The 19,488-nt window shown below is 36.9% G+C and overlaps 2 protein-coding genes across 2 annotated transcripts; both read right to left on the minus strand.

Moving 5' to 3' along the window:
- Positions 1–436: 436 nt before the first annotated feature.
- Positions 437–1,762, minus strand: LOC131872286 (aspartic proteinase nepenthesin-1-like). Its single transcript, XM_059216042.1, has one exon. The coding sequence runs from the start codon at positions 1,760–1,762 to the stop codon at positions 437–439; it is 1,326 nt and encodes a 441-aa protein (XP_059072025.1).
- A 10,088-nt stretch (positions 1,763–11,850) lies between these two features.
- LOC131872287 (aspartic proteinase nepenthesin-1-like) lies at positions 11,851–13,176 on the minus strand. Its single transcript, XM_059216043.1, has one exon. The coding sequence runs from the start codon at positions 13,174–13,176 to the stop codon at positions 11,851–11,853; it is 1,326 nt and encodes a 441-aa protein (XP_059072026.1).
- Between the last annotated feature and the right edge of the window lie 6,312 nt (positions 13,177–19,488).

The raw sequence follows: 19,488 nt of genomic DNA on the forward strand, positions 1-19,488 counted from the left end.
ACACGGATCTTAAAGTTAAATACCATTAAAAATATTCATAGGCATACAATAATTTATTTTACACTTAAGACTTGAAGAAAAGATAAGACCATTACAAATGCTTTATAATTATATAAATTCTCTTGTCGTTGTTTTAACTCGCAATTTATATTTTGATAATCAATTATCGCACCTTCATTTCCATGCCAAAATAACACACATAGTGTAGCATATCATAAGGAACCATAAATGAAGGTCCCCGAGAACAACAGGGGCCAAACAATTTTACTGAAAATAAGCAGCTACGAAGATGAAAATTTACATGATTCGCATATCGGACAGTGCAATAGGCAGACGCAGGAGACGAGATCACATATTGCATTCGAAGGACAGAGGAAGAGGAAATGAGAGAGACAGAAAAAGAGAAGAAGAAGAATTAGAAGAGGGAGATGATGATTTAAAGAGAATCACACTTAGTGGGCTTGAAAGAGAGCGTGTTCTGAGCATTGTTGTAAAGGATATGGAAGTTTTGCTGCTGTATGTTTCCGAAGATGGAAGGATTCCCCGATGGTTCACCCAACATTGCCAGGCACAAGAGATTTTCAGATGCCTGAATGAAAAAGTTGTCTGCCGGAAGCTCGTAATCCACGCCGCCTTTGAAGTTGAAGACGAGGGTTGGCAAGGTGAGGTGAGCGGATGATGTGTGGTAACAAAGATCCAAACCTGTAGAAGAGCCGTCTACAGGAGTGAGATCAATGGCGGACTGAATTGCTTCCTTAAGAGGAGAGTAGGCAGCCTGGTCCAGGATGGTAACAGTGGTTCCGGAGTCGATGATCATACCTCCGCTGCCGTCCGATTGCAGATCGAAAGTTCCAGGAGGAATATCTAGTGCCTTACCATTGAGGGTGATTCCTGTAATAGGAATGTACCAGAAAGTGGGAATGATACTGCTCTTGATGAGTGGGAGAGTCTTGGCTCCTCCGCTCAAGGAAGCACCCTCGCCGAAAAAGAGGGGGCTGGTTTGTGAAGAAGAGTCGGTGATGGGCAAAAGACAGTAAGAGAACATGTTCTCTGCTTTGGAACCCAGCTGTGAGATAAGGGAGAGACCACCTCTTCCCAGTCCCACAAGGCCACCACCCTGAGAGAATCCTTGTCCTTCGTTGTCATGCCCGCATCCAAATGCAATGCCTTTAACCTTGCTGCTCCCAATTGACAATGTCTCGTAAGCCAGGTCGCCGCTGGTGAAGGAACCATCGCCATACTGATACATAAAGGTACAATCTGGATTGCATCCGGTTTGCGTACTCCCCAAGGCGTCACAAAGAGAATCACCGCAGGGAATTGTGGAAAATGTGGGGGACTTGGAGGGGTCGAAGATTGGCGTAGGCTGAGAGAAGCAGTCCTTGCAAGGCTTGCACTGAGTCCAAATCAGATCGCTCCCCGTGTCCACAATCGCTTCGAAGCTCACAGAGGGCGTTCCCAGTGCAACGCTCATCAGAAATTCTCCATCCCCTACTTCAACGGGCGTTTCAGCGTCTAATTGCCCTCTTATCAATGCCTCTATCTTCTTCATTCGCTTCTTACTTCGATCCACAGCCAAACCCAATCTCTCAGAAAAACCCAACTCTCTCTCTGATCTGCGCGTCATATTCACCCTTATTTTTACATTTTCATCGCTGCTAGACTTCGGCCAACCACTAAACAGTCTGTCCGAAGAACATGATATCGTTGGAATAGTAAAGCATATCAAGACCACAAAACCCAACAGCTTTGAACGCTCCATTTCTCTTTTTCTTTTCTAAACCTCGAAACCTTTTTCTGCTCTCATCTACTCCACTCCATGCAATATATATACACAGAGAGAGTGAGAAGGAGCCTTAAATCAAAATCAACAGATTCCCCGACGTGTCCACATAACAATATCGATCCTCTTAGAAGGATAGACGAATTTATTTAATTTCCCCTTCTCTATCTCTGCCCGCCTGGAATTGTTCTAGAAGTAGAATAGACTGCTGCAATTCGAAGTGAATCGTATTTTTTTCTGTCCATACCTTCACTAAGTATTTCCGTACACTTAACTCGTAATCCAGTTCCCTCTTCCCATTGAATTTTGTGGACCCATTCAGATCGAAATTCCAAAACGTGTTGTAACCGGAGGGTTAGTTTTCTAAAAATATTTAAAATTAGTTTACACATAATTATTCTTAGTCGGTTTATCCGGCTTTCCAACTTATTCTCATTCTTGTTTATCTCATTCTTAAATTTTGCTCTAATTAGTTTATTCATTTTTAAGATTTAGAGATTTTACTTGTACAAAACTGTTATATTCAATGCTCTATTATGTATTCACATTACCGTATCCTATCATAAAGTTCTATTCAAGGATTTATACCAGAAAGAAAAAGTACATGAAAGTTAATGTAATCTATGTGGTTGAACATCCACATATATAAATCATCTAAATTGAATTTTATTTTTATTCTCGTTCTTATTTATCTTATTTCTCAATTTTACTTGTGCAGAAGTGTTATATGCAATGTTCTATTATATATTCACATTGCCATATCCTATCATAACGTTTTGCTCAAGGATTTATACCAGAAGGAAAAAGTAGATAAAAGTTAGCGTAATCTATGTGGTTGAACATGCAAGTATATAAATCATCTAAATTGAATTTAAGAATCCATCTTTTAAGAATTGGGTATGTAGTTGTATCAGTGATAAGCATGAAAGTCATGTCAACTAGGGATCACTCCCCATGTCCACGATTGTTTTATGTCAAATCCATAGATATGCGTAAGTTCTATATGTGTGAATATAAATTCTTCCCTAACATTTGATCTAATAAATCTCACTTTTCGTCAATTTACCTTGAAGTTAACTCTTCACTAATTGTCAAGTATTCGCAATAGTTAAAATCACATTAGGGAGCCTGGTAGATCACTAGGGTCAAGTTCTCCTAGGTTATCCTTCGGAATGGTCGGCTTCACGAGCCTGGCCAATTTAGGTAAATGGAAAAGAAGCATGCAAATTTCCCAAGATGAAAACTTTGATGGAGATAGATTCATCTTGGTGCTCCAACCAAAAGCGTTTCTATGATAAATGTTTCATTTATGCAAATTCGTATTCAATGAATTCTCAAAGCGACTGCATGTTAAATAAATGCACATTGAATTCTTTCAAAAACCAAAATGTTCAATAAATCACATAAAACAGGTACTAAATGTAATTATGATAGAATAAAAGGTTTGGAGTTAAAAAATTCGAATTTAAATTGCTAAATCTCAAGGGTCAGTATTGTATGGTGCAATATTGATTGGACGCCCCATTATTGACCAATAACAGAAAAAAGGCTAATACTTATGTAGAGAATAAATGCCTAGACATTGAGGTGTGGATGGAGAATAATCTAATAATAAATGTGATACATACGAATGTGTGCATGAATCCACGGGATAAGATAGAATATAAGGGGGTGTATGTAAATTAATAAGGGTGGCTAATTAGAGAATGGGCCAAGATTTCGACAAGATTGCATCATTTCTTGATATATGGTTGAATTAATCCATCCTCTAATAATATACCCAAAACTAAGGATAGTTTGACTAGATTAAAATATTTTACCATTATGTTTTGACCATACATTGACGTGCATGTGAATCCTAAAATAGTAATACATCTCAAAGCATATGGAATGTGGAATATATCGTTTAAATTAGATGCTTGGACGTCAAATAATAGTTAATATAGATAGAGTAATGGACCTTGGCACATACTAGCATGTGATACTCATTCTTTACATTTGAATCCTTCATGAGAGCCTAAAAAATAGAGAAATTATGTATAGTGAGTAGCTTATATCTCAAGAATTAAATAGACATCAATAAAATACGTGAACCTATTTAACAATCTAGAAGATTAAGAAATATGAAAATGAGTAGTAAGTTTAGGGGTATCTTCATGTGCAAAAGGTTCTGTGACGTAGTGCCCTATGGTATATTGATACTACCACATCCTATCATATAAAAGCTTTATTTAGAAATGGTGATTGCATGCTTCATATGAGAGAAATTATAGAAGAGGGAAAATAGTACATGAATTTATTATGCCGAAGGCGTCTCTTATATGAATTGGATGAGCTGTTTTTGGGCATCAACGATTGTGAGTAAAGGAGACAGCATTGCAAGACGATTGGGAATATTGGAGCTGCCCGCTGTCCATTAGTTTTATTCTTCATTTTTTGTCAGAATGTGTGCACTGCCCATCATCTCTCGATCTTCTCATTTTACCACTATCTCTCCTCTTGCAGTCACGATCAGATGAGATTTTTTCGAAAATTCTACTCCTCCATTAATGCAAACATAGTACTCTCAAATATTTGAGCTCTCACAATCTAAATTTTAGGGTTCCTGCCACTTGTTCCGTGTGCCTCTTTAATAATTCATAAATGTCATTATTTTCTTGTTTTTTATTTCTATACAATTTAGTTGTTGCACGGTTTCCCATGATAAGTGAATGGTGGGACCTTTTTTAATTACTAAGTACACTCAACCTTTATGTTTCCATTTGTCTAAATCAAACCATCTAGTAATTCCGAAACCCTAAAAAAGTTGTATGGGTTTTATAGACACTTCAAAATTTACTATGTTTGTATGTGTTAAAATGACTATGTTAGTGGGTTTTAAGTTATTTACTTATTATTCTGTTAATGTATTATATATAATAATAATATTATTGAATAGAAACCTATTTGTTTAAATAGTTCAAGTAATTTATGGTGAAAATGTAAATAGAATAGAATAATTTTTTATTTTCAAATAGAAATAAACTATACAAATCATGTAAATTGTATTAGTATTATTGTAATATTATCATAAAAACTCGACCTTCAAGGACCCAACAAAAAAACAGATGCGAACCAACCCATAAAAACCAGGGAAAAGCAGCCCCATAGAACAACAGACAAGAACAATACAGAATTTCTACATAACAAAACTACAACACTTTGACCAATTTGTCATTCTTCTGAATGACATCCTCATTGATTTTCTGAACTTTCTTAATGATGTTGTCAACACGGGTCACACCCTTATCTTTTCTATGGAGCCTCGTCGCTCGACCAAGTAGGGGCTTCTCTTTCGTATCCAGATCCGCATCCACATCCTCTGAGGGAGCCCTAAGTTTCTTACAGGTACCAGCATTCACAACCTTATCTTTCTTCACCATCTCAGTGCTACCAGTGGGGCACTTGCCCTGAGAAATATAATGAAGAACTTCAGCCTATTCATTGAGTCTACGTAGACCAATGCTAGTATTGTTCATGGCAGACATACTCACCTCCACCACCACACTCAAACTATGCTGATGTTTATAAGTCATTTTCCAAAGCCTTAATGTGCTCTTCATGTTCCTCCTTAAGGTCTTTAATACCATTAGCCAGGGTATGCGTATTCGAGACCTAGTACTGTCGAGGTCCCCATTAGGTGGATTGGCCTTCTCTTTGAGATTATTAATCTCTTGAAAAATCTAGGTGAATTGGGCATTTTGGTTATCCTTTAAATTCCTCAAGTTAATATTCGTAATCGTATTCTCAGGGACCGACAAACCATCTCCTTAGGAGTAAACCCACCACCAAGAGTAGGTATAGAAACATTGACACCCTAATCCTCCGCAGGCCCGTCCAAATCAATCTGAGAGGCATTCGGTCGCTTAGAATAATTCTCGTTGACATTGTTAAATACTTTGGTTTTGTCAATAGCTCTTGACATAGAAACGCTGGCCACTCTTTTAACCTTCACATCAGAACTACCGTCCACCGAATTAGGGACATGTTCAGGGTCATCCTCCTCGTTAGATAAAATAATTTATTTTCTGCTAGTACGGTTAGGGATTTTAGACGATGAGGGTCCTTGTTTGTTATAAATGTGAAAGACTTCGTTCCCATCGAAGTCCACCTCTTCATCAGAAGAGATTTCCCCATAATGAATATGGACATTCTTCTTGTATTCTATACCAGTTTTAGCACTCGTATTCCTCTCGACATTGATAGTCTTGGCATACTTCATAATCAACGGGAATAAGCCCTCATGGAGAACAAGGGAGGATGCACATTTCTCGTGAGCCCTAATGCTATTATTCAATGATGAGACCAAATAAAAGGCCAAGGAAATGCACTTGTGATGCCGAAAATGATTAATAATGACAAAGTGATAGCTAAGTAAGCTACAGAATTTACCATCAACGGTGAGGCGGCGCACGATAACCTCTGAGACCTCGTACCATGGCTTTGAAAGTGATTTTTTCTCCCACCCAACATTATTATTCTTTCTCACCTTCTCCCTTTCCTTCGGCGGGAAAAAGGTTTTCATCGCCACCATCGCACATTTCTTATGCTTGTAGAATTTGGTGCCCTTGTTCAGAATTTTGGACACCTTAGCCACCATCTCCTCATTAACCTCCAGCTCCATACCATAGACACAGATAAAACCATCCTTCCACCCATTAAGAAAGGCCTCAGTAACAAGGGCATCCACACCATGAAGCATCTCGATATAACTAGTCAAAACTCCTACCGAAAGTTCTTTCCATACTGCTTCCTTATTTCGTCATTTTTCGCAGACTATGGGATCCAAACGGTTCCTATCTCCCCTAATATTAAAAAATACTAATTCTCAACAACCTGCAACACAAACAGAGTTGACATAAACCATATAAAAACAATTAAAAAAGCCACCAGAAAGTTCGTCTTTCCCCTCATAAAAGAAGTCTTGCCCACGACACTTTGGAAGATGTCATTCTCCATCATTTCCAAAAGCCCCTTGAGCTTCGCAAGCATCATAATCATTACGGAGTAGGTTAAGAAGATCCACTGGGATCTTATCATAAATGTTCCAAAGTTTCCTACTTGCCAAGTCGGCCCCAATGTTGGCCTAAATATCCGCAACCTTATTACCTTCATGGTAGACATGTGAAATGTTAAATTCACAGAAGCCCCTGAGAGGAATTAGGCTATCTTGAATAATATGTTTAATCAACCAAATAGGAGAGGAGGAAGTCGTTAAACAATGATGTTTAGGGAGTCACACTCCAACCAGACCCTTCTCAAACCTTTCTCTTTGGCCAATTTGATATTGGTATAAATTGTGAAGGCCTCATTAAAGTGATTTGTCTGGGTACCCAAAGAGAGGGCCATTGTCGAGACCATCCTGCCATTGTTATCACGCACCACTTCCCCACATCCAGCAGGTCTGGGATTCCCATTCGCCACACCATCAATTAATGTTACTTTAGGTCCAATATTTTTTTTAAATGTTATAAAAATTGATTAACAAGATATGAGAAAGAGTTTATTGAATTAATAGATAGAGAGAGAAATCAATCCAATGTCATTTCTTTCAATGAAATGGAAAATATTTTTGCAGGAAGAGCATCATCAAGAATCAAGACAATAGATAAAGTAGTAAATGTTGTCAAGTGAGTGCTAAGATCAACTTTCCCATTGGACTTCTCAAAACATGGTACCTCTGTTTTCTTTGAGATGGGATTCTTTAGGACGGTATATGAAAGTAGTCCACGTGTGCAATATGGTGGAAGAGTTAGTTGGGATTAGGTTTGGCTTGTGCTGGCCAATTATTCAGATGTCCAAATCTCTACTACGATACATAATTTATAAGGATTATTTCCATAAAAAAATAAACCAACTGAATAATTGTAGTGCTCTATTGTATTTAAGTTAAGAGTGTAAAATTATCCCTTTCCCAATTGAATGATCCTTCTTCCTTTCTAGCTATACATTGAATAATAAATAAGTATTTTCCAGCATCTATATCCGTTGCGACAAGAATCTTCGATAGAAAAATAATAATAATAAGTAAAGAAAAATGAAATGGCATTATACTAGAATACATTATTTTCATGACCCAAAATAGTAAATTAATGGATACTAAGCGATTGGAGCTAGTTAAATGCCTTGCTGAAGGAGTAATTACCAAAATAAAAGAAAAAAGAGAAAAGAGGAGACTATGTTTAAACTGGTTCAATTTAAAACTTCCTAATAGTATCCTCATGTGGCATACATTGCCAAGCACTAAGAAAGAATTTTTTATATCATTGTAGATCTAAATGCATCTCACCTTAGGTGGTTAATCGGGTCAATGGAGATGGAAAAATCCTTTACAAAGGCTGCACATTATCTAGTAAGCACAATAGTTTTAAAAGATAATAAATAAATAATAAGAATGAAATTAGAACAAGAATTTAATCAAGTGTAAATGCACTCCACTCATCACCTTCGTCGCCCAATTGAATAAACTAAGAAAATATAAGCTAAGCTACTAGTTTAGATGTTGTCCAATGCCCTTAGAAACTATATGAATAGCATGTTGGACACCTTATCCACCATCTCCTCATCAACCTCCAGCTCCATACCATAGACACAGAGCACACCATACTTCCACCCATGAACAAAGGCCTCGGTAACAAGGGCATCCGCACCATGAAGCGTCTCGATATAACTAGTAAAAACACTTATCGAAAGTTCTTTGCATACTGCTTCCTTATTTCATCATTTTTCATAGACTATGGGCTCCAAACGGTTCCTATCTCCCCCAATCTTGGAAAATACCGATTCTCAACAACCTGCAACACAAACAGAGTTGAGCTAAACAAAAACAATCAAAAACGCCACCAGAAAGTTTGACTTTCCCCTCATAGAAGAAGTCTTGCCCAGGACACTTTGGAAGACGTCATTCTCCATCATTTCCGAAAGCCCCTTGAGCTTCGCACGCATCATGATCATTACGGAGTAGGTTAAGAAGATCCTCTGGGATCCGATCATAAATGTTCCAAACTTTCCTACTTGGCAAGTCGGCCCCAATGTTGGCCTAAATATCGGCAACCTTATTACCTTCACGATAGACATGTGAAATGGTAAATTCGTAGAATCCCCTGAGAAGCATTAGGCTATCTTCAATAATATGTTTAATCGACCAACTAGGGGAGGAGGAAGTTGTTAAACAATTAATGATGTTTAGGGAGTCACACTCCAAGAAGACCCTTCTCAAACCTTTCTCTTTGGCCAATTTGATATTGGTATACGTTGTGAAGGCCTCACTAAAGTGGTTTGTCTAGGTACCCAAAGAGAGGGCCACCATCGAGACCATCCTGCCATTATTATCACGCACCACTCCCCCATATCCAGCAGGTCCGGGATTCCCCTTCGCTGCACCATCAATTAATGTTACTTTAGGTCCAATATTTTTTTTTAAACGTTATAAAAATTGATTAACAAGATATGAGAAAGAGTTTATTGAATTAATAGATAAAGGGAAAAATCAATCCAATGTCATTTGTTTCAATGAAATGAAAAAGATTTTTGCAGGAAGAGAATCCTCAAGAATCAAGCCAATAGATAAAGTAGTAAATGTTGTCAAGTGAGTGCTAAGATCAACTTTCCCATTGGACTTCTCGAAACATGGTACCTCTATGTGCTTTGAGATGGGATTCTTTAGGACGGTATATGAAAGTAGTCTACGTGTGCAATATGATGGAAGAGTTAGTTGGGATTAGGTTTGGCCTGTGCCGGCCAATTATTCAAATGTCGACATCTCTACTATGATACATGATTTATAAGGAGTGCTTCCATAAAAAAGTAAACCAACCGAATAATTGTAGTGCTCTATTGTATTTAAGTTAAGAGTGTAAAATTATCCCTTTCCCAATTGAATGATCCTTCTTCCTTTCTAGCTATACATTGAATAATAAATAAATATTTTCCAGCATCTATATCCGTTGCAACAAGAATCTTCGATAGAAAAATAATAATAATAATAATAAGTAAAGAAAAATGAAATGGCATTATACTAGAATACATTATTTTCATGACCCAAAATAGTAAATTAATGGATACAAAGCAATTGTAGCTAGTTAAATGCCTTGCTGAAGGAGTAATTACCAAAATAAAATAAAAAAAGAAAAGAGGAGGCTCTGTTTAAACTGGTTCAATCTAAAACTTCCTAATATTATCCTCGTGTGACATACATTGTCGAGCATTGAGAAACATAGAATTTTTTATATCGCTTGTAGCTCTAAATGCATCTCACCTTAGGTGGTTGATAGGGTCGAGGGAGATGGAAAAATCCTTAACAAAGGTTGCACATTATCTAGTTAGCACAATAGTTTTACAAGATAATAAATAAATAATAAGAATGAAATTAGAACAAGAATTTAATCAAATGTAAATGCACTCCACTCTTCACCTTCATCGCCCAATTGGATAAACTAAGAAAATATAAGCTAAGATGTTAGTTTAGATGTTGTCCAATGCCCTTAGAAACTATATGAATAGCATATTGGGCCGCCATCCCTCCTCTTACCCTCCTTGCATTGTCAAGGTGAAATAAGTATGAGGTTGATTTAATAATTATTTTAAATTTATATGTTTTATTTATTATTCATTGTGTGTTTCTTACTTGTTAATGCTTTATCAATTGTAAACTATGTAATACTACGAATACTTTTTCCTTGGAATATATAATTAGTTCTCTCTCCCTCTATATTAAGGATATTTTTTAAGAAATTATTGTTTATTTAAATAAATATAATAATATCTATTTAAGAATTATCTCAACCAATATTTTATTCATCTGAGAAGTTTTTTGGCTATCTAAAAATCTAATAAGTGTCAACTCTCTCAAATAATTGATTTTAGTATCCTTTGTGTTCATTGGACTATAATAATACGTAAGTAGACACTGCAACATAGATCATGTGAAATTGAAATTAACATGTTAGGATTTACAAGGTGAAAGAGTGAAGATACTATGATTTTTTGTAGGCAATCAAAACTTTTCTCAATAATTGTGTTATTATGTTGTAGTCCACTAATATTTTAATTTTTTAGGTCACGAAAAAAAGTTCCAAAACCTAATGCAATCCTATTAAAATGTTGAAAACAAGTAATCATGTCACATTATCAATGGCTGAAAATTGATGTGTGGTCTAACATCCATACTCTGAAGCACAAATACATTACATAATTTAATTTTATTATCTAAGGTGCGTTGTAGTGTAGTAGCAACCTTTCAAATGAGAGGCCCCGATTCACCATCAATAAGTTTTCTATATAAGATTTGTGTAAGATGTCATCGAATGCACTATAAAGCGCTGATAGGTAATCGTGAATCGTGATATAGGCATAGCCTTAAATATTAGCACTTTTAAATAAATTGCAAAGGCTCCAAAATGATATTCTTAATTCTCGAGAACTCGTCTTCTCTAGTAGAAAATTATACAATAGTAATTGTGAGAAAATTAGAGAGACCTTCTTAGCAACAACCTTACCTTATATATAGGCTACATTAAATTGTGTTTGATCTTAGTAATGTGAAATGCGGACATGATTGAAAATAAGTATTATTTGAATGTATAAATCACAGACACGGATCTTAAAGTTAAATACCATTAAAAATATTCATAGGCATACAATAATTTATTTTACACTTAAGACTTGAAGAAAAGATAAGACCATTACAAATGCTTTATAATTATATAAATTCTCTTGTCGTTGTTTTAACTCGCAATTTATATTTTGATAATCAATTATCGCACCTTCATTTCCATGCCAAAATAACACACATAGTGTAGCATATCATAAGGAACCATAAATGAAGGTCCCCGAGAACAACAGGGGCCAAACAATTTTACTGAAAATAAGCAGCTACGAAGATGAAAATTTACATGATTCGCATATCGGACAGTGCAATAGGCAGACGCAGGAGACGAGATCACATATTGCATTCGAAGGACAGAGGAAGAGGAAATGAGAGAGACAGAAAAAGAGAAGAAGAAGAATTAGAAGAGGGAGATGATGATTTAAAGAGAATCACACTTAGTGGGCTTGAAAGAGAGCGTGTTCTGAGCATTGTTGTAAAGGATATGGAAGTTTTGCTGCTGTATGTTTCCGAAGATGGAAGGATTCCCCGATGGTTCACCCAACATTGCCAGGCACAAGAGATTTTCAGATGCCTGAATGAAAAAGTTGTCTGCCGGAAGCTCGTAATCCACGCCGCCTTTGAAGTTGAAGACGAGGGTTGGCAAGGTGAGGTGAGCGGATGATGTGTGGTAACAAAGATCCAAACCTGTAGAAGAGCCGTCTACAGGAGTGAGATCAATGGCGGACTGAATTGCTTCCTTAAGAGGAGAGTAGGCAGCCTGGTCCAGGATGGTAACAGTGGTTCCGGAGTCGATGATCATACCTCCGCTGCCGTCCGATTGCAGATCGAAAGTTCCAGGAGGAATATCTAGTGCCTTACCATTGAGGGTGATTCCTGTAATAGGAATGTACCAGAAAGTGGGAATGATACTGCTCTTGATGAGTGGGAGAGTCTTGGCTCCTCCGCTCAAGGAAGCACCCTCGCCGAAAAAGAGGGGGCTGGTTTGTGAAGAAGAGTCGGTGATGGGCAAAAGACAGTAAGAGAACATGTTCTCTGCTTTGGAACCCAGCTGTGAGATAAGGGAGAGACCACCTCTTCCCAGTCCCACAAGGCCACCACCCTGAGAGAATCCTTGTCCTTCGTTGTCATGCCCGCATCCAAATGCAATGCCTTTAACCTTGCTGCTCCCAATTGACAATGTCTCGTAAGCCAGGTCGCCGCTGGTGAAGGAACCATCGCCATACTGATACATAAAGGTACAATCTGGATTGCATCCGGTTTGCGTACTCCCCAAGGCGTCACAAAGAGAATCACCGCAGGGAATTGTGGAAAATGTGGGGGACTTGGAGGGGTCGAAGATTGGCGTAGGCTGAGAGAAGCAGTCCTTGCAAGGCTTGCACTGAGTCCAAATCAGATCGCTCCCCGTGTCCACAATCGCTTCGAAGCTCACAGAGGGCGTTCCCAGTGCAACGCTCATCAGAAATTCTCCATCCCCTACTTCAACGGGCGTTTCAGCGTCTAATTGCCCTCTTATCAATGCCTCTATCTTCTTCATTCGCTTCTTACTTCGATCCACAGCCAAACCCAATCTCTCAGAAAAACCCAACTCTCTCTCTGATCTGCGCGTCATATTCACCCTTATTTTTACATTTTCATCGCTGCTAGACTTCGGCCAACCACTAAACAGTCTGTCCGAAGAACATGATATCGTTGGAATAGTAAAGCATATCAAGACCACAAAACCCAACAGCTTTGAACGCTCCATTTCTCTTTTTCTTTTCTAAACCTCGAAACCTTTTTCTGCTCTCATCTACTCCACTCCATGCAATATATATACACAGAGAGAGTGAGAAGGAGCCTTAAATCAAAATCAACAGATTCCCCGACGTGTCCACATAACAATATCGATCCTCTTAGAAGGATAGACGAATTTATTTAATTTCCCCTTCTCTATCTCTGCCCGTCTGGAATTGTTCTAGAAGTAGAATAGACTGCTGCAATTCGAAGTGAATCGTATTTTTTTCTGTCCATACCTTCACTAAGTATTTCCGTACACTTAACTCGTAATCCAGTTCCCTCTTCCCATTGAATTTTGTGGACCCATTCAGATCGAAATTCCAAAACGTGTTGTAACCGGAGGGTTAGTTTTCTAAAAATATTTAAAATTAGTTTACACATAATTATTCTTAGTCGGTTTATCCGGCTTTCCAACTTATTCTCATTCTTGTTTATCTCATTCTTAAATTTTGCTCTAATTAGTTTATTCATTTTTAAGATTTAGAGATTTTACTTGTACAAAACTGTTATATTCAATGCTCTATTATGTATTCACATTACCGTATCCTATCATAAAGTTCTATTCAAGGATTTATACCAGAAAGAAAAAGTACATGAAAGTTAATGTAATCTATGTGGTTGAACATCCACATATATAAATCATCTAAATTGAATTTTATTTTTATTCTCGTTCTTATTTATCTTATTTCTCAATTTTACTTGTGCAGAAGTGTTATATGCAATGTTCTATTATATATTCACATTGCCATATCCTATCATAACGTTTTGCTCAAGGATTTATACCAGAAGGAAAAAGTAGATAAAAGTTAGCGTAATCTATGTGGTTGAACATGCAAGTATATAAATCATCTAAATTGAATTTAAGAATCCATCTTTTAAGAATTGGGTATGTAGTTGTATCAGTGATAAGCATGAAAGTCATGTCAACTAGGGATCACTCCCCATGTCCACGATTGTTTTATGTCAAATCCATAGATATGCGTAAGTTCTATATGTGTGAATATAAATTCTTCCCTAACATTTGATCTAATAAATCTCACTTTTCGTCAATTTACCTTGAAGTTAACTCTTCACTAATTGTCAAGTATTCGCAATAGTTAAAATCACATTAGGGAGCCTGGTAGATCACTAGGGTCAAGTTCTCCTAGGTTATCCTTCGGAATGGTCGGCTTCACGAGCCTGGCCAATTTAGGTAAATGGAAAAGAAGCATGCAAATTTCCCAAGATGAAAACTTTGATGGAGATAGATTCATCTTGGTGCTCCAACCAAAAGCGTTTCTATGATAAATGTTTCATTTATGCAAATTCGTATTCAATGAATTCTCAAAGCGACTGCATGTTAAATAAATGCACATTGAATTCTTTCAAAAACCAAAATGTTCAATAAATCACATAAAACAGGTACTAAATGTAATTATGATAGAATAAAAGGTTTGGAGTTAAAAAATTCGAATTTAAATTGCTAAATCTCAAGGGTCAGTATTGTATGGTGCAATATTGATTGGACGCCCCATTATTGACCAATAACAGAAAAAAGGCTAATACTTATGTAGAGAATAAATGCCTAGACATTGAGGTGTGGATGGAGAATAATCTAATAATAAATGTGATACATACGAATGTGTGCATGAATCCACGGGATAAGATAGAATATAAGGGGGTGTATGTAAATTAATAAGGGTGGCTAATTAGAGAATGGGCCAAGATTTCGACAAGATTGCATCATTTCTTGATATATGGTTGAATTAATCCATCCTCTAATAATATACCCAAAACTAAGGATAGTTTGACTAGATTAAAATATTTTACCATTATGTTTTGACCATACATTGACGTGCATGTGAATCCTAAAATAGTAATACATCTCAAAGCATATGGAATGTGGAATATATCGTTTAAATTAGATGCTTGGACGTCAAATAATAGTTAATATAGATAGAGTAATGGACCTTGGCACATACTAGCATGTGATACTCATTCTTTACATTTGAATCCTTCATGAGAGCCTAAAAAATAGAGAAATTATGTATAGTGAGTAGCTTATATCTCAAGAATTAAATAGACATCAATAAAATACGTGAACCTATTTAACAATCTAGAAGATTAAGAAATATGAAAATGAGTAGTAAGTTTAGGGGTATCTTCATGTGCAAAAGGTTCTGTGACGTAGTGCCCTATGGTATATTGATACTACCACATCCTATCATATAAAAGCTTTATTTAGAAATGGTGATTGCATGCTTCATATGAGAGAAATTATAGAAGAGGGAAAATAGTACATGAATTTATTATGCCGAAGGCGTCTCTTATATGAATTGGATGAGCTGTTTTTGGGCATCAACGATTGTGAGTAAAGGAGACAGCATTGCAAGACGATTGGGAATATTGGAGCTGCCCGCTGTCCATTAGTTTTATTCTTCATTTTTTGTCAGAATGTGTGCACTGCCCATCATCTCTCGATCTTCTCATTTTACCACTATCTCTCCTCTTGCAGTCACGATCAGATGAGATTTTTTCGAAAATTCTACTCCTCCATTAATGCAAACATAGTACTCTCAAATATTTGAGCTCTCACAATCTAAATTTTAGGGTTCCTGCCACTTGTTCCGTGTGCCTCTTTAATAATTCATAAATGTCATTATTTTCTTGTTTTTTATTTCTATACAATTTAGTTGTTGCACGGTTTCCCATGATAAGTGAATGGTGGGACCTTTTTTAATTACTAAGTACACTCAACCTTTATGTTTCCATTTGTCTAAATCAAACCATCTAGTAATTCCGAAACCCTAAAAAAGTTGTATGGGTTTTATAGACACTTCAAAATTTACTATGTTTGTATGTGTTAAAATGACTATGTTAGTGGGTTTTAAGTTATTTACTTATTATTCTGTTAATGTATTATATATAATAATAATATTATTGAATAGAAACCTATTTGTTTAAATAGTTCAAGTAATTTATGGTGAAAATGTAAATAGAATAGAATAATTTTTTATTTTCAAATAGAAATAAACTATACAAATCATGTAAATTGTATTAGTATTATTGTAATATTATCATAAAAACTCGACCTTCAAGGACCCAACAAAAAAACAGATGCGAACCAACCCATAAAAACCAGGGAAAAGCAGCCCCATAGAACAACAGACAAGAACAATACAGAATTTCTACATAACAAAACTACAACACTTTGACCAATTTGTCATTCTTCTGAATGACATCCTCATTGATTTTCTGAACTTTCTTAATGATGTTGTCAACACGGGTCACACCCTTATCTTTTCTATGGAGCCTCGTCGCTCGACCAAGTAGGGGCTTCTCTTTCGTATCCAGATCCGCATCCACATCCTCTGAGGGAGCCCTAAGTTTCTTACAGGTACCAGCATTCACAACCTTATCTTTCTTCACCATCTCAGTGCTACCAGTGGGGCACTTGCCCTGAGAAATATAATGAAGAACTTCAGCCTATTCATTGAGTCTACGTAGACCAATGCTAGTATTGTTCATGGCAGACATACTCACCTCCACCACCACACTCAAACTATGCTGATGTTTATAAGTCATTTTCCAAAGCCTTAATGTGCTCTTCATGTTCCTCCTTAAGGTCTTTAATACCATTAGCCAGGGTATGCGTATTCGAGACCTAGTACTGTCGAGGTCCCCATTAGGTGGATTGGCCTTCTCTTTGAGATTATTAATCTCTTGAAAAATCTAGGTGAATTGGGCATTTTGGTTATCCTTTAAATTCCTCAAGTTAATATTCGTAATCGTATTCTCAGGGACCGACAAACCATCTCCTTAGGAGTAAACCCACCACCAAGAGTAGGTATAGAAACATTGACACCCTAATCCTCCGCAGGCCCGTCCAAATCAATCTGAGAGGCATTCGGTCGCTTAGAATAATTCTCGTTGACATTGTTAAATACTTTGGTTTTGTCAATAGCTCTTGACATAGAAACGCTGGCCACTCTTTTAACCTTCACATCAGAACTACCGTCCACCGAATTAGGGACATGTTCAGGGTCATCCTCCTCGTTAGATAAAATAATTTATTTTCTGCTAGTACGGTTAGGGATTTTAGACGATGAGGGTCCTTGTTTGTTATAAATGTGAAAGACTTCGTTCCCATCGAAGTCCACCTCTTCATCAGAAGAGATTTCCCCATAATGAATATGGACATTCTTCTTGTATTCTATACCAGTTTTAGCACTCGTATTCCTCTCGACATTGATAGTCTTGGCATACTTCATAATCAACGGGAATAAGCCCTCATGGAGAACAAGGGAGGATGCACATTTCTCGTGAGCCCTAATGCTATTATTCAATGATGAGACCAAATAAAAGGCCAAGGAAATGCACTTGTGATGCCGAAAATGATTAATAATGACAAAGTGATAGCTAAGTAAGCTACAGAATTTACCATCAACGGTGAGGCGGCGCACGATAACCTCTGAGACCTCGTACCATGGCTTTGAAAGTGATTTTTTCTCCCACCCAACATTATTATTCTTTCTCACCTTCTCCCTTTCCTTCGGCGGGAAAAAGGTTTTCATCGCCACCATCGCACATTTCTTATGCTTGTAGAATTTGGTGCCCTTGTTCAGAATTTTGGACACCTTAGCCACCATCTCCTCATTAACCTCCAGCTCCATACCATAGACACAGATAAAACCATCCTTCCACCCATTAAGAAAGGCCTCAGTAACAAGGGCATCCACACCATGAAGCATCTCGATATAACTAGTCAAAACTCCTACCGAAAGTTCTTTCCATACTGCTTCCTTATTTCGTCATTTTTCGCAGACTATGGGATCCAAACGGTTCCTATCTCCCCTAATATTAAAAAATACTAATTCTCAACAACCTGCAACACAAACAGAGTTGACATAAACCATATAAAAACAATTAAAAAAGCCACCAGAAAGTTCGTCTTTCCCCTCATAAAAGAAGTCTTGCCCACGACACTTTGGAAGATGTCATTCTCCATCATTTCCAAAAGCCCCTTGAGCTTCGCAAGCATCATAATCATTACGGAGTAGGTTAAGAAGATCCACTGGGATCTTATCATAAATGTTCCAAAGTTTCCTACTTGCCAAGTCGGCCCCAATGTTGGCCTAAATATCCGCAACCTTATTACCTTCATGGTAGACATGTGAAATGTTAAATTCACAGAAGCCCCTGAGAGGAATTAGGCTATCTTGAATAATATGTTTAATCAACCAAATAGGAGAGGAGGAAGTCGTTAAACAATGATGTTTAGGGAGTCACACTCCAACCAGACCCTTCTCAAACCTTTCTCTTTGGCCAATTTGATATTGGTATAAATTGTGAAGGCCTCATTAAAGTGATTTGTCTGGGTACCCAAAGAGAGGGCCATTGTCGAGACCATCCTGCCATTGTTATCACGCACCACTTCCCCACATCCAGCAGGTCTGGGATTCCCATTCGCCACACCATCAATTAATGTTACTTTAGGTCCAATATTTTTTTTAAATGTTATAAAAATTGATTAACAAGATATGAGAAAGAGTTTATTGAATTAATAGATAGAGAGAGAAATCAATCCAATGTCATTTCTTTCAATGAAATGGAAAATATTTTTGCAGGAAGAGCATCATCAAGAATCAAGACAATAGATAAAGTAGTAAATGTTGTCAAGTGAGTGCTAAGATCAACTTTCCCATTGGACTTCTCAAAACATGGTACCTCTGTTTTCTTTGAGATGGGATTCTTTAGGACGGTATATGAAAGTAGTCCACGTGTGCAATATGGTGGAAGAGTTAGTTGGGATTAGGTTTGGCTTGTGCTGGCCAATTATTCAGATGTCCAAATCTCTACTACGATACATAATTTATAAGGATTATTTCCATAAAAAAATAAACCAACTGAATAATTGTAGTGCTCTATTGTATTTAAGTTAAGAGTGTAAAATTATCCCTTTCCCAATTGAATGATCCTTCTTCCTTTCTAGCTATACATTGAATAATAAATAAGTATTTTCCAGCATCTATATCCGTTGCGACAAGAATCTTCGATAGAAAAATAATAATAATAAGTAAAGAAAAATGAAATGGCATTATACTAGAATACATTATTTTCATGACCCAAAATAGTAAATTAATGGATACTAAGCGATTGGAGCTAGTTAAATGCCTTGCTGAAGGAGTAATTACCAAAATAAAAGAAAAAAGAGAAAAGAGGAGACTATGTTTAAACTGGTTCAATTTAAAACTTCCTAATAGTATCCTCATGTGGCATACATTGCCAAGCACTAAGAAAG

The sequence above is a fragment of the Cryptomeria japonica genome, unplaced genomic scaffold (genome assembly GCF_030272615.1).
Source record: "Cryptomeria japonica unplaced genomic scaffold, Sugi_1.0 HiC_scaffold_551, whole genome shotgun sequence".
Classification (NCBI taxonomy): domain Eukaryota; kingdom Viridiplantae; phylum Streptophyta; class Pinopsida; order Cupressales; family Cupressaceae; genus Cryptomeria; species Cryptomeria japonica.